The 15,742-nt window shown below is 39.0% G+C and overlaps 1 protein-coding gene across 1 annotated transcript in view; it reads right to left on the reverse strand.

Moving 5' to 3' along the window:
- Positions 1 to 2,447: 2,447 nt before the first annotated feature.
- STAG1 (STAG1 cohesin complex component) overlaps positions 2,448 to 15,742 on the reverse strand; it is a 392,478-nt gene continuing 379,183 nt past the window's right edge. The window contains exons 29-34 of the mRNA XM_019654594.1: positions 12,894 to 13,099; positions 8,705 to 8,879; positions 6,769 to 6,879; positions 6,108 to 6,222; positions 4,718 to 4,798; positions 2,448 to 4,630 (exon numbers count right to left, since the gene is read on the reverse strand). Coding sequence (XP_019510139.1) covers positions 4,607 to 4,630; positions 4,718 to 4,798; positions 6,108 to 6,222; positions 6,769 to 6,879; positions 8,705 to 8,879; positions 12,894 to 13,099 — 712 coding nt within the window. The 3' untranslated portion in view covers positions 2,448 to 4,606. The remainder of the gene's footprint in view (positions 4,631 to 4,717; positions 4,799 to 6,107; positions 6,223 to 6,768; positions 6,880 to 8,704; positions 8,880 to 12,893; positions 13,100 to 15,742) is intronic.

Consider the following 15,742-nt stretch of genomic DNA (forward strand, 5'->3'; position numbering starts at 1 on the left):
CAGTGTCACTGGCCCTCATATGTGGGATCCGAACCGGGGCCCTCTGGCATCCCAAGCGAGTTCTTAACCATCGCGCCACTCGGCCGGCCCCCAGCAGGCATTTTTTAAGCACCCAATTGTGTGGTTTATTTTTTGCCTTATACATATATTTGTATTCCTAACTAGGTGGTGAGAGTTCCTAGGGCGCAGACACTGTTTGCCTAAAGGTTCTCTGTATTCCTCCTTGGCATCTAGTACAGAACCAGCAGGAAGACTGTACGCCATTGAAAGCAGGTGTAGCTGACTTCTGGGCTTTTAGAGGCCTCCTGGCTAAGGAAGTACTGTGCAGCTTGGTCAGTATGTGGCTCAACAGCGTAACACTGCCTGGCCATGCAATTTCTGGGGTTAGCCAATCTTGGATTTGCACTGTTTGGGGATGACTCTGCTATAGACCATATAAGAATAATAGCAAACACAGCTTTTCTTCTTCTTTCTGAGGAAGGAGTCCAGAAAGTGTTTTATCAGGCTGTGAAATCTGGACGCTGAGAAGGGCGTGTGCCTCGGCCTGCTAGAATAGTAAGGCAACCAGCCCAGTAAAGTACTTGGGCAAGAGGCTCTGGGAAGCCTTGGAGTAGAGATGGGGGGGGAGAAGTCTCATCCAAAAGCCAAGCTAGTGGCCAAGGAAACATGAAGCTGCAAAACCCTGGAAGCTTTGTCAAGTAGACTGGCCTCTGTGGACCACAGAATGTCTTGAAAATGGTGACGGAAAGTATTCTCACTGGCTATTGTACAGGAATACCTTTCCCAACGGGTGTTCTCACCTTAAGGGGAAAATGCTAAATGCTGGTTCTTGTAACCAGAGGACTTGGGTTCAATAAGCAGAGTGCTAGGAAGTGTCTGTCTTGAGATTGAGAGTTGTGGAGGGTAGGAGGCACTGCAGGTGTTCCATTGGACCTTCCCCTGCTCTAAGTAAGTAAACCAGTTTGTTCTGATTCACAACTGAATGGAGCTGGGATTTGAATCCTGGCAGATTTTTCGGAACCCCAAACCCGTTTTCTAACTATTCAGAGTATTGCCTCAACTGATTAGGTGGGCTTAGCTCCTAAGAGTTGGGATGAGAAAGGTGGTCTGTTCCACTGGGATTGTCTCAAAGGACCCAAAGGGCTCCTAGATTAGCTTTTCTACCTTATGCATATGATGGCCAGTCATCTCTGAGTTGTGAAAGTAATGGGTAGCACATCCACAATGCAGCAGCTTTCCAGTGTTTGTTAGAAAGTGCTTGTGTTTGCGAAGTTCTTCCAGCTTTTCTTCTGACCATGTCTTGGTCTCAGCCTAGTTCTCTGCCTCTGGATGCACTGATGCTGGTGCGTAAGATATGGTCTGCCTACTCAGAGAAGCCTGGGAAGGACGCTCACCCCACTCTCGAACCAGCCTGGACTTCACCTGTTTGACAAATATGAATATTTCCTTCAGGTCCTCATGCTCTCACACCTGTTAGCACAGGATCTCCAGTGTTCCAAACAGGAGCTGTGGTCACTTATTAAGCAGTACCTCAGTCTGCGGCCTCTGTGGAGTCCAGCCAACACATTTGGGCAGATGTGGCAGCCTTAGTAGGTAGGTAGGTTCTGACCATGTCATTACTGTCTTGCTTGGTGAGAAATGCCTCCTTTATGTGTCCTTGGGAGCTGAGAGCTTTCTTGCAGAATGTGATGCTTGATTGCAACCCCTATAGAGCAAGGCACTCAGGAGGGGAGGGATGGAACCTCATCTGAGTGTTTGGTCTGTTTACATTGAAAAGCCTGAGAGGCACTAAGCCTTTGTTTCCCACGAAGACAGTGTTCCTTGTTTGATGGACTTTTTCTGAGAGCAGAGCCAAATAGAGTCAGTTAAGTAACAGCTGGGAAGTTTGAAGCTTGTCCCAAGGTAGAGTCACACATGGGTAAACCTAGGGTCTCGTTTCATAAGCTATAGCCTTTAAGATGAACTTCCACGGAGACAGAACCCATCCATATCACCTTCCCGCCTTAGCTGCCTGGAGAGCTCACCTGCTGATTCATCCCCTGTATCCCTGCAGAGATATAGTAGGCCGTCTAATGGACACAGCCCCCAGCACATGGCCAGGCCCATAAAGTGTAGGGTATGACTTAGGAGTGATGTCTACCACCAATATCAAGAAAAACCCTCCCTTCTGCAGCCATGTAGAATCCAGGTGATCTTTAAAGAACCACTGTGAGGGGGCACCCATGCCTAAGCCTAGGGTCTGGCTCTCAGGCAGGGGGAGGACCCAGGCTACAAATCAGTGGGTAGTCGCTGAATGCCTCCTCCAAAACTCAGCCTGCAAGAGGCTTCCTCTTGAACCACAGACAACTTGGCCTACCTATTCTCACAGCAAATGAAAGGAATGAAAGAAAATTAATGAGCTAGCCCTAAATTTCTGCTTAAAAAAAAAACAAAACACAACTCACTGATGCAGTAATTTTGCCATCATTTAACAAATTATCTGAAAGAGGAAACACAAGAGCAGCAGGACAGAAAATCATCTCTTTAAAGCTTTACCTAGTAGGAACAATAGGATGACTACCACAACCTGATTTTGAATAGTTTATTAAAGGAAAGGTGAAGCATCAGTTTCAAATTGTACAAAAGGAAAAAAACCTCATATTGCAAATGTACAATTTACAGAATTACTAGCAAAACCAATCAAGGAGACACTGAAAATACAAAATTTCGATTGACTTCAAACTGAATTGGAAACCCATTGGAGTAGATATTAGGCCTTTTATTTCCCCCCCCCCCTTTTTTTTTTGGTCGCATGGTAGTCTACAATTCTAAATCGGCATCTGTTTTCCACACGAGACTCTCAAGCAAAGGACCAACCTGTGCCATGTGCCAGGGCACCTCCTGGCTTCCTCCCTGGCCAGAACCACAGGCAGGCCTGGCCTGGCGGACCGTCCAGTCATTCCTTCCCCTTCACTTCCAGTGAAGCACACATCTCTGGAGGAAAGCGAGACCCCAGCCTCACTAACTGGAGCCCAGGAATTGCTAAATTAGCAGATAAAACATTTTTGGCAACTGAGTTTTTTCAGAACTATACAAATGTTGAGAAAACTCTGTTTTGTGTCTGTTTACTAAAAGGATGAAGAAAATAATCCATATTGCTTTCCTACACAAAACATAATCATTGGGTGCACAGGTTTTTTTTGTTTTTGTTTTTTAAAAAAAAAGGCTTTTCATTTTTGGTAAAAAGGGAAAGCTTCATGATTCTGTTGCAGCTACTTAAAAACCAGCCCAGGAACAGCTGTGGATGGATTGGTTTGGAAATTCTGAGGCTTACTTTAAAAATCAGAAAGGAAGAAACTAAGTGGGCTTTTAAAAAAACAATAGCAGCAAGTCATAAAGGTCTAAGCGGACTGTAACTCTAAACCATTGAAGGCTGTCCTGAAGATTCATAATTTTTCCCCCCAAACAATTATTCGTAATATGCACATTTAACACTGAAATGTAGCTGTATTTCAAGGTAAGCTTAGGAATTTCACCCTCTAAGCACAGACTTCTATGCAGCACATACTTCTATAATTGGTAAACTTAATTCACAAAATTAGCGCATAAAGGTATTAAGTGCATGGGAAGTAGACACAGTTATGTTACATTTAAAATTACTTTTGCATGGCAAAGGAGTTCTTTATGATTATCTTTTTAAGAAAATGACGTCTATGTAACTTGAATTTGGCAGGGCATGAAATAAGCGGTAAAAACAGCAAACTGATAACTTGAGAACCATTTTTGTTTTACTGAGAATACTTTATTTGCTGGTATAAGTTGCTAAAAATGCACAGAACAAATACCAATAGAAAAATGTACTGTATTTGAATTTCCCTATGCTATATAAAATGAACGGTGTATACCATCTGTTGGAAAAATGGCTGCATGGACATTTCTTATTTTATGCCCCCTTATAAATAAAAATAAACCTTTTTATTCAAGAGTATATAAAATCTGGGAATCCATATCCATATCGGGCGCGTGGTTTTTGGCAGAGATGCACTGTCAGAATTTCATATTAGCTTGTCAGTATTCTGCTCTTTCATATTTCTGTATTCCACAAGGTCAACCAAATCCAGTGAGCTCCAAAACACTCGGCAATTAAAATGAGCTGCTTACTCATAGGTTTAATAAAAATGGTTAGCTTTTAAAACATAAAAAGGCAAAATGTTAAAACGGTTTTTAAATTGTACAACAGGAAAATAAAGTTAAAAATATTTTTTTTTTACTCAATGCTGAGTTTTCATAAAACAGGTGTATAACAGTGTTTATCTTGACAGCTGTTTTAAAAATTTAAAATTTCTTCCTCCCTCCAGAAAAACACACATCTGTATTGGGATGAGTCCAATATCAGGACACAAATGATTTTTCAGGTCAGTCTTTCTGAGGTGAGATTCACCAACATCCCCTTGGGTAATTTACATGCTCCTCTTCTGTCACTGCAAAAGGGGATTGACTGCAATCATTTGATTAAAAAACAAATCAGATCACATCAAAAGTGTTTTGTCCCCATACAAGCTATCACAGTATATAGGCCTCTAGCTCTAAATAATAGAGTTCCAGATTTGTAAATTTTCTTCAGACTTCAGAACATGGGCATTCCAAATCCCTAGAAAATGAGAAACAATTATTAACTTCATGCAAAAAACAAGACACAAAAATCGTAAGTAAAAAGCAGTAATAATTTAACATTTACTGAATCATCTTCTATGATAGCTGCAGAATCAAAGAAATCTGGCCTCAACTCAGCTCTCTCCCGTCGATTTCTTGATGGGGGCTGGAAAGAGAAGTCAATTATTTTTTTCCTGAGATACAGTAAGACAATGAACTGTCATAATAAGCAACTAATAATATTTCTGATGGTACCATAAATACACAGAACTTATAAGGTCCAATTTGAAAGGAAAAGCATTTGGCTTTCAATGTCATACCAAACCACGACTTTAAAATATGAATCAAACATGTAAATGCATATAATTTTGGGGCCTATAAACATAACTTTGAGTCATAGAATTACAAAATTGATCAAATGCTAAGTGACAACTTCACTGAATTCCCCAGGACAAAAAAGTATTGATGGACTAGGGAAAGGAAGGTTATAGAATGGAGTGACGTGATCTCATGGAAAATTCAAAACATGGCAGAATGTTGGGGGCTGAATGATGTCTCCCCAAATTCATAGGTTAAAGTCCTAATCCCCAAACCTCAGAATGTGACTGTTGTTTGGAGATAGGGCCTTTAAAGAGGGAATAAGGTAGAAGGAGGTCATAGGATAGCTTCTAATCCAGTATGACTCATGTCCTTATAAGAGGTTGAGACATACAAGGAAAGACCATGTAACGACAAAGGGAGAAGAGGGCCATCTACAACTCCTCCAAGACTGTGAGAAAATAAATTTCTATTGTTTAAGTCACCCAGTCACTGGTCTTCGTTATGGCAATCCTAGCAAATGAATACGAAGATAAAAGACTATGGTGAACTCCCAGATTCCTATCACACAGCTTCAACAATTGTCAGACTTTTGGCCAGTCTTGTTTCATTGAAACTCCTGTTTTTTCTTCATGTTATTTCACCTATAATTATTTCAATATATGGATGAAAACTTTCTAATGGATGGAAACTTTAAAAAATAACCACCATGCATTACTATTCCTGAGAAAGTTAATTTCTCAGTATCACCTATACCTAGTCCATATTCAGGTTTCTTTATTTCAAAGTTGTCTTTTCATACTGAACAAATAAGGTCCATTTCTGTATCTCACAATATATACTGTGCTCCAACATAACAACCAGACTCTAGTTTAAAGTACAAGAGGCCAGATCTAGTGTGAGCTCTTTTCAAGAAGGTAATAAGGAATCAGTTCCTGTTATTGCCAGAGTTGAAACTCTGACTGCTGTGAAAGCAGGCTTAAAAACCTCATGAGCTCATCCAATGCCCACAAACGTTATATTGGCCCTGCCTGTTGCTGGTCAGTGTTACCCTCTCTTCCTCACCTCTCTTACTCCTATAGAGTTCTGAAAACAAAAGCATCATCTTACACCAATGCCTTCACGTAACAGAAAAAAGATGTATTGAATTTCCTTACCAGATCAATAACCATGGTATCTTCAAATTCTTCATTCATATCTTCTAACTGGCTCCGGGATGACATCATCACATCTTCAAAGATGGGCTCAGCATCTTCCTCCATTAGGCCCCGACTGATAAGGAAGAAGCACAGTCAGAAAGCTGTTCACATTCATCAAATCTGGAGTCCTGGCTCTTTCTTACGTGAGGTCTTCTAACCAATGAAAGCACATCTTCCAATTACAACCTATAGACTGCAAAAATTATGATACTGAACTCTAAGGTAATAAAGGATCATTCATGCGGTTCACTCAAGATTTCATCTCACCAGAAGGAAGTACTAAATACAATAATAATAGCAGTTAATATTTAGCTATGTGTCAATTGCCACAACACTCAAGTGATTGGAACATTATCCCAAATTTACAAATGAAGAACCTGAGCACAAAGGTTTTAGGGCTTGCGCAAGGTCACATAGATGGCGAGTAGCAGCGCAAGGATTTAATCACTGAAAACCTCAGGAGCCCATGCCCATCATTCCTGCCCTACAGTGCATAACATATCCTGACTTATGATTTTAATTCCTAAGACCAAACATTGGAGAAACCCGAGTCAATCCATAAAATGACCAGCACCACACAGTTGTCGTCATGTTCTGTGACACTGGATGTAACACTTACACGGCATGCCTTACTCCAGTTCTCACTTTCATGTAGTTCATTCCTGTTCTGTCCTTCCGATTTAAGTCTTCTAATTTTGGCTGGCCTAACCAAGAGATCTGCATCTGAGGACTAAGAGAGAGTACTATTATTCATTTTGTGGCAGCAGATAATGAATTTAGCCAATGAAGTCCCTTGCTAAGAAGGTCATAGCAGGCTGACGTAATCCCCATGTAGGGGGAGTTAGCTGAATTTATTCCAGGGCCAAGGGTGAGATCATTATCAAAGGATCTGCATTATAGAAATGGCAGTAAGTTGCCCAATGAGACCCCTAAGTTGCTAAGAGAAATTGCCTGTGACTAGTTAGGTGCAAAGGAGATTAGAATATGTCACTCCAAAATATGCCTCTTTGGGATAAGTTATTTTGAACTGAAGGCAATTAAGCAGCAGTGAATGCAAAAAAAGCTCCTGGAAATAAATTCGCCTTACTGGAGATAGGCTCCTTTTAGACCCAGCCAGGGGCCCTAAGAGGGTTAACAAAAACTTTCCTCCCCTACGGGTGCTTAGATTATCAGCTTTGTTCCCCAAATCACTGCTAGACAGGAGTGCATTTAAGACCTCCGTATTCAGCTGCCCTCCTACTCACAAGTGTTCTTAGCTAGATAGCCAGTCCCCTGATGGACAGAAACAATGCTGGCCTGGTAGCTCAGAGCCCTCCAGAGTTGAACAAGGAAGGGTGTAACAGTTTTTCTCAGTCCTGAGGATATCTGGAGTCAGGTGCACGGTGGGCTAAATCTTCACCTATACTCTATACTTATTGGCACATGAATATTTGCATAAACATGCCTCTTGGGAATTTTACAGGATGTAAATTTCAGTGATTTTTAGTAGATAAAATCTATTGGATGAAGTTATCTCTAAGTAGCTATCTTTACATTATTATGTGGGGCTACCACCTTGATTAAACACATAAACCTAAAGCAGGGAAAAGAAGACAGACCATAGCCAGGAGGGACTGACAAGTGGTAAAGTCAGGGAAGCAAGGCAGGCTGCTCAATTAAGGAGGGACCCACCCTTGTAGGAAGCTGGTCAGACGGTAAACTACCCTCTAAGAATATGCCCAGTAATACAGTGGCTGACAATTATTATCCTTTCAACTTGGAAGAAAGGCAGATCCTCAAAGCAAAGATGCCTTAGGAAAACCCAGGATCTGAATACTTCTAGCATTGCCTCTTTCCATTTCCAACCTGCTAAATTTGCTGACTTCAAGTGAGAATTCTCTCTTATTCATCAGAGTAATTTCCTAGCATTACCCCAATACAGACAGAAATAAAAGTGGATGCTAAGAGAATTTTAAGAGGGTTTTTTAAATAGCAAAAGTCATGGAATCACAATTTCAGGGCCCTGGTACTAGAAAAAACATTTTAATTGCTATTGTGGGAAAAGGTAAGATCTTGATTCTCTCTTAACGAAAGGGCAACAATTAGAATTTATCAAATCTTTTAACAATTCTTAATTCACAAATAGTTTTAAGTTTAAAATTACTACTAAGTAAACGGATATAAAAGTAACACAGTCTATTTGGTGTTCAGTCAAGTATAACCTTAGTAGAGACTCTTATAGGCTCTCTTGCCAAGGAAATACCTGCATGTCCTCTTGGTAAGTCCCCGAGAAAGAACAGACCTGCCCAATGAATGTGCAAACTCCAACTGTAAGTAGCTTTTAGTGAGACACATGCATTTAAAGGTCTCTAGACTCTGAAGAACTGATATCCACCAGTGTTTGCAGACATAGTATACATCTTCTAATATAAATTATTTAACCTCTGTTTGTGGTTTTGTTTTATCATAAACTGACCAGTAAAATGCCCTGATGAACAAATAAAGTTTTTCTGATAGTTTTTCTTTCTTTAATAGTTAAAGGTTTTATGTCAAGAAAATGAACTTCTACTACTTACTTGTGTAAAAAGTCGGGTTCAGAACCATGTTCAGACTCAGGTTCCTGAATCTGCTCTCCCATGGGCCGGCTATTCTCCCGCAAGACAGTGGAAGTGAGCTGTGGTGCTGGCAGGGGGCCAGGAGTCTGAATCATGGTGTCAGTCCTATTTAGCCACGTATTATCCAGACTTTCATCTGTAAAATTCCAGTTAGAGTCACAGAATGTCATGGGTGGAGTGAACTCTGGTAGAAGTTACAGCACAGACTTTGAGCATGGCTCTGGAGTTAGACTGCCCAGTTTGAATCTGTTATACTAGTGTGACTTTACATAAGTTGTTAAACTTCCAAAATTCAGTTTTCTCATACAAAATAGGGAGTATCAGTACCTAACCTTATAAATTTGTAAAGATTAAATGAGGTCACATATGTAAGTATAAAATGTTAGCTATCGTCACATTATCATCTCTTCCAAGTCCCTCCATTTCTAAGGATTAATTCACCATAGAAGTGGAATAAGGGGGCCAGCTTGAGACCCCTTGTAGGTAACTTTCCTTTGCAATAAAGGGCCTGTTAGGCCTTACAGAGGCCCCAGGCAGCAGAACTTAAAGTCTGGCTGGCCTTTCTTTACTGAGAAATCAGCAAATCCTGTTGCACAACTGAACACCGGTCATGAGAGAGATATTTTCTCCAGGTCATCTGTGTGGGGATGGGTTGAGAGGCTCACTGTTTTCATCCCTCTAATTTCTACCTCTTCAGGGAAGTCTTCCCTGATCACCCCACCCACACCCACTCTTTCTATTTAACTTCTAGAGGAAACAATCATTCCTGATTACTTAGGACTACATTATACACTGTCCTCAACTGGGAGGTTATTTGTCATGTGCATGTTACCTCTGTAATGAAAGTCTCTTCAAGGAACCTGGAACTATTTTCTTCCTTCTTCTGAAGATCATTTATAAAGAGCTGAGCAAATTAAAGCATTATTTGCATACCTAAACTATATCCTGATAAAATATTGTGAAGTTTCTACTTATAAAATTCTAAATTATTTTCTTAATATGGAAGACTTAAAAATATTACGCTATGTCTCTCCTTCTGAAGAATTTTAATCATGAAGTATAATATGAATTCCATTGTTTTTCCTCCCCCATTATCTGTCATCAAGCATCCTTATCGGTATATTTTTCAGGTTTCCAACATTTTGTCAGACGTGTACATTTTGGCAGCTTTTCTGCCCCTGGAAATACCGATAGTTTGGTTAAAGTCATTCCACTGATCTAAAGCTCACTACTGAATCTCTTATTAATCAGCAAGAATATGTTTCATCTTCTTTTATTCATACCACTTTTCATTCAACATTTAATTCACAACTTTTATTCTCTGCTGCACTTAAATTTTTAGATAAGAATAAGAACGATCATAGAATGGTTCTTAACCTGGTACACTCATCTTTTAGTTTTTACTATATCTCATCTTTTCCAGAATATCTTTCTGATTCATTAAAAGTTTGGTTACTCCGTGTATGCTCTCAGAGAATCTTTTTGGCCAATCACAGAACTTACCATTCTGAACTGAAATTGCCTGCTTCTGTCTCCCCATCTGTACTACGAGCTCTTTTATTAATATCTAATCTCCAGCATCTAGCACAGTTCTCAGGAAGGTGCTTGGGTAAAGACTTAGTGAATAACTTAAGGAAGAACTCACTCTTCTTGAAGAGATCCTCCTAACCCTTAAAGATTCCTCATGAAAACACTTCTTGCAAAGCTCTCTCAACTTTATCCCAAAGAGATGAAACTGCTGCCTAAGGGTTCTGGGCATGTAACCTAGAACCAACCTTAGTCACTTGGTAAATTTCAAATTGACCCAGAGGAAGTTTTCTTTTTTGCAATTTAACAATTACCAAATTAAGTTATCATCCATGTAGTCTTCTCTTAGTCCTAAAGATGATAATACTGACTGCTCCATTAATGAATTTTTTTTTTTGTTATTTAAAGTCTCTAGGCCTTAAGTTTCTTCTGTGTAAAAGCTGGACCATAGTGTTGAACTCAGAGTTGATTTATAAAAAAGACATTTATAAAGCATTTACTATGTGCTGGAGCCTGACCTAAGTGCTTTACAAATATTAGTCAAATAAATGATTAAATAATATAATGCATGTAAAACACATTCCTGGTATATAGCAAGGATTTGATGAATGCTGGCTAATATGAATATTACATCTATGCAAATCTGTGAGTAGAAAAAGAATATATATGTATTTGTGTGTAGATATAGATATTGTACAGATAGATATAGATATATAGATATAGATATGGGGCACCTGACACAGGCTGCTCTAGAAGACATTTTCAAAAGGAAATGTTAGGCCAGCCGAGTGGCTCAGTTGGTTAAGAGTTGGCTTAAGAGTGCGAGCTCTGAGCAACAGGGCCGCCGGTGCGATTCCCAAATGGGCCAGTGACGCTGCACCCAAGCTGAGCTGTCGCTGAGCTGCCAACAGGTGGCAGAATGGCTCAACTGGTGTAACAACAAGATTGCCTGTTATTGATGTTGGGCTATGCCCATCAGCAACTAAGACTTAACTTGACACCTTGAGCTGAGATGCCGCCCGGATGGCTCAGTGGATAGACATGCACTCTTAACAACAAGGCTGCTGGTTTGACTCCCACATGGGATCGTGGCTACACCCACCCGCAACTAAGATTGAACACAGCACCTTGAGCTTAGAGGCCACAAGCTGCAGATGGCATCTGGCGCCCTCCACAACGAAGACTGATGAACAACTTGACTGGTCCCTTCCCCAATTCCCCAACACAGTTCCCCTCCCCCAACTCTCCAATAAAATCTTAAAAAAAAAAAAAGGAAATGTTAGAGAAAAGTTCAGGATCCTACAGTACAAATACAGGGTTTTGTATTTTCATTCTCTGGACCAAAAACATTTTAAGTCCCATAGCTGAAACTTGAAATCTTAAACTTTTAATTCTATGTTTTCAAATCTTTTATTCTCTTTGAAATATGCAGTCAGCCTAATTTACTGACTGATGCTACATAAGAGGTCTTACTACATGATGATAATGATGACATCCTGACAGCAGCTAACATTTATTGAATTTAATCTATGTGCCATGCACTGCTAAATAAGTAAGCACTGTGTATGTACCAAGTGTTTTATTTGGAGTATATCATTTAATATTCACAATAGCTAACAGGATAGGTACTCTGATCATCCTTCATTTGATCAGAGATTGAGGCTTAGAGACGTTAAGAGACATGTTCAAAGGTCACACAGCTAAAAAACGAGAAAGCTAGGTTTGAATTCTAGAACTCTGATTTTAGAGTTTGTACTCTTCATCAATATTGAATACTGTCTCACCAATAATAAAAGAAACATTAGATTTAAATTCTAATTAATTTTGCCACAGATTTTAGCAAAATCTTTAATGAGACACTATTTTTTAGGCAGCAGAGGTGAAATGCTGAAAGGTACATAAAACGTAAAAAGAAGCAAAAGCACAGGATTCAGATCACTGCCCTTCTCTCTTGGTTTGGAGAAATTTATTAGGAGAAACATGAAGATGGGGGAAGATTATTTGAGGAAATAAGCATTAAACTTTCAGTTTTCTCTTAGTTTAAGAGTAACGTTTTGTTTTAATAAGGTAATTTTTAGTCTTTTTGGATATATGAATATCTACTATTGATCATGTTTTCATTATAATTCAACTCCGTTTCCTATAGTTCATGAGGGTTATAAAACCAGATTTGGCCATCATTATTTTAATACACAAAAATTATCCATCCGAGTGGTAGAAATAGAAAGCTGTTCTGATATATTTAATCTGCCACAGGTATCTACCTTTAACTCACCACACTCTCTCCCCCAGATTAGTATGAATTTTGACAGAATAACATAACTATCTTATTTTAAATTTTAGTGTCTTAGAGGACTATCATACAGCTATCATAACTGTCTCCTTTTTTTCTCTGTGCCTATCTTCCTCTCTGTTCCATGCTCTTTCAACTTTTTTCCTTGATTCTTTTTCCTCCCACTTTGTCTATTCCAAGCTTTTTGCCTGACCTCTTAGTGTGTACCAAACATACAAGGAAATAATGTGCTTTAACAGTATGATCTTGCTTCAACAGAATACTTGCTACTTTAATTATCTCTGTAATACCAGAAAAGCTATTTGTTTTATAGTATAAAGGCAGGCTTACCTTCTACTCGTTTTTTGTGAAGTGGGGGTCGTCCTTTCTTATTCCTTACTGAGGAGGTTTTGCTGCTGCTACTTCCACTGTTCACAGACATTCTATCATCTTCACCTCCGGTGACTAATGAATTTCTATAGGAGATGAGTGGAAGCCATACATCTTCCCTCCTTTCCATCATCTGCTCCGTAAGGAATTTTTCTAGGTATGAATGACTAGAAATACAATAGGAGAAGCAGTGATTTTCATGGAGGCACTTAGTTTATTTTTTCATAACCTGAGGCTCTCTCTGAAGGTTCTGAAGAATCCCTAAGGGCACACTGATAACAGTGGTTACCTTTGGAAAGAGAGGGACTGAGAATTTAAGATTTTGCTTCACATATTCCTGGAATACTTTTAAACAAGTGGATACATTACTAAGGGTGTGTGTGAGATTCTATATTTCTTCATTTTTAAATACCAGTGGTCAAAACAAACAAAAAACCAGAAGTTTGACTCAAAAAGGTTGAATACACAAGCAGAACCTGTCTTGGGAACTACTACAGGAGTAGGAAAACCTGAACTGTAATTCATGAATTGCTGGTGGCACACTGTGGACAAGTGAGAGTTAGAAACTCCAAGGGGACCCAGTCATAGAGGAGGGCCCTATAATACTGTGAGATTTACCTTCAGGACCTCAACCAGGTTCCCAGAGTAAAGATCAGAGAAAATTCCCACTGTACTTCCGGCAAAGGTAACAGAAAAGGAACTATTCTGAAATCTGCCAGAGCATCTTGTTCTTAACAAGGCCTCTCCTCAGGGGAAACTAGTTAACCAGAGCCTAACTTGCTGGGATATTATTACTTGAACCTAACTGATCTGGAGGAAGGGAAATAGCCAACACCAGCCTACGCTACTTATTCTGACCCACCTAAACAAGAAGAAAAAGAATCTGAGAAGCACATCATGTGAAGTTCACCGTCCATAGGCATCCGCTCACTAAAAGGCTGAGCCCTAACCATAGGACTCAGAATGCTTCCCCTCCCCTCAACGCCTCATCACCACATTGCTAAAAGCCTATTTACAGCAGTTCCTTTATCCAATACATCATGTCCAGTTATCAAGAAAAATTACAAGGCATACCAAAAGGCAAAAAACACAATTGGAAGAGACAGTGCAAGATCAGAACTAAACATGGCAGGAATACTGAAATTTTCAGACTGGGAATAAACAACTATGATCAATATACTAAGGGCTCTAATGGAAAAAGGACAATGCCTCTGATAGGCTTGTTAGTAGCTGGATATGGCTCAGGAAAAAATCTCTGAGCTAGAGAATATCTCAACAGAATCCTTGAAAGACGAAAGCAGAGAATGAAGATGAAAAATCAACAACATTCAAGGACTGTAGTAACTACAAAAGGGATAACATGTGCATAATAAAAATATTATAATGAGAAGAAAAAAGAGAATGGAACAGAAGAAACATGTGAAACAATAATGACAGAATTTCTCCAAATTAATTAGACATCAATCCACAGATCCAGAAAGCTCAAAGAAACCAAAGCAGGATAAATGCCAAAAACCCCACATCTAGGCATATCATTTTCAAACTACGTAAAATCAAAGATGAAAAAATCCTGAAAAACCAGAGGAAAAAAAACACCTTAGCTACAGCGGAACAAAGATAAGAATTATATTCAACTTCTCAGAAACCATGCAAGCAAGAAAAGAGGGGAATGAAATATTTAAAGTGTTATGAGAAAAAAACCCACCAGCCTAAAATTCTGTGCATTGCAAAATTATCCTTCAAAAGTGAAGAAATTCTTTCTCAGACAAATAAAAACTGACAGAATTTTTTTACCAGTAGACCTTTTTTGCAAGAAATGTTAAGTTTTTTAGAGAGAAGGAAAATAATACAGATTAGAAACTTGGATCTACATAAAGTAAGAGCACTGAAGAAGGAATAGGTGAAGGTAAAATAAAAACTTATTTTTGTTACTGTTAATTGACCTAACAGATAAGTTTGTTCAACATAATAATACCAACAATATATTTGATTATGTATGCTTATATACAAATTGAATGACAGCAATGATACAAGGGATGGGAGGGATGAACGATTATTTTGTTATTATAAGGTACTCATACTACCCATGAAGTGGTATAGGGCTGTTTGAAAGTGGACTCAGATTAGCAGTAAATGTATACTGCAAACTCTAGGGCAACCACTTAAAAAAAAGTATCAATATGCTAAGAAAGGAGAGCAAATGCAATCATAGAATGTTCAATTAAAACAAAAGGCATGTGACAACATGGATGGATCTTCGAGATTATCATGCTAAACAAAATAAGTCAAAGAAATAGCTGAGAACCATATAATTTTACTGATGTGGGATATAAAGCGGAAAGCAACAAATGAACAAGACAAACAAACAAAATTCACAGACACAGTCAACAGTTTAATGGTTACCAGAGGGTAAGGGGAGAAGGGAGGGAGGAAGAAGTGGGTAAAGGGTGTCAAATATATGATGACAGAAGGAAATATGACTTTGGGTGGTAAACACACAGTGCAATATATGTATGATATATTATAAAACTGTACACTTGAAACCTATATAATTTTATTAACAAATTTCACTCCAATTTAATAAAGAAACATGATTAACAAAAGCACAGAAGGCAGAAAAAAAGTGGAAGACAAAAATTGGAGCATAGAACAAGGGCAACAAATAAAAAACAGTGAAGAGTATGGTAGATGTTAATCCAAGTATATTATAATCAAATTTTTTTTTTTTTTTAAAGCTGAGCCATCCTGCTACCTGTTGGCAGCTCAGCGGCTGCTCAGCTCGGGCTGGACTCGAACCGCTGTTGCTCAGA

This window comes from Hipposideros armiger, unplaced genomic scaffold (assembly GCF_001890085.2).
Source record: "Hipposideros armiger isolate ML-2016 unplaced genomic scaffold, ASM189008v1 scaffold_226, whole genome shotgun sequence".
In the NCBI taxonomy this organism is placed as follows: Eukaryota; Metazoa; Chordata; class Mammalia; order Chiroptera; family Hipposideridae; genus Hipposideros; species Hipposideros armiger.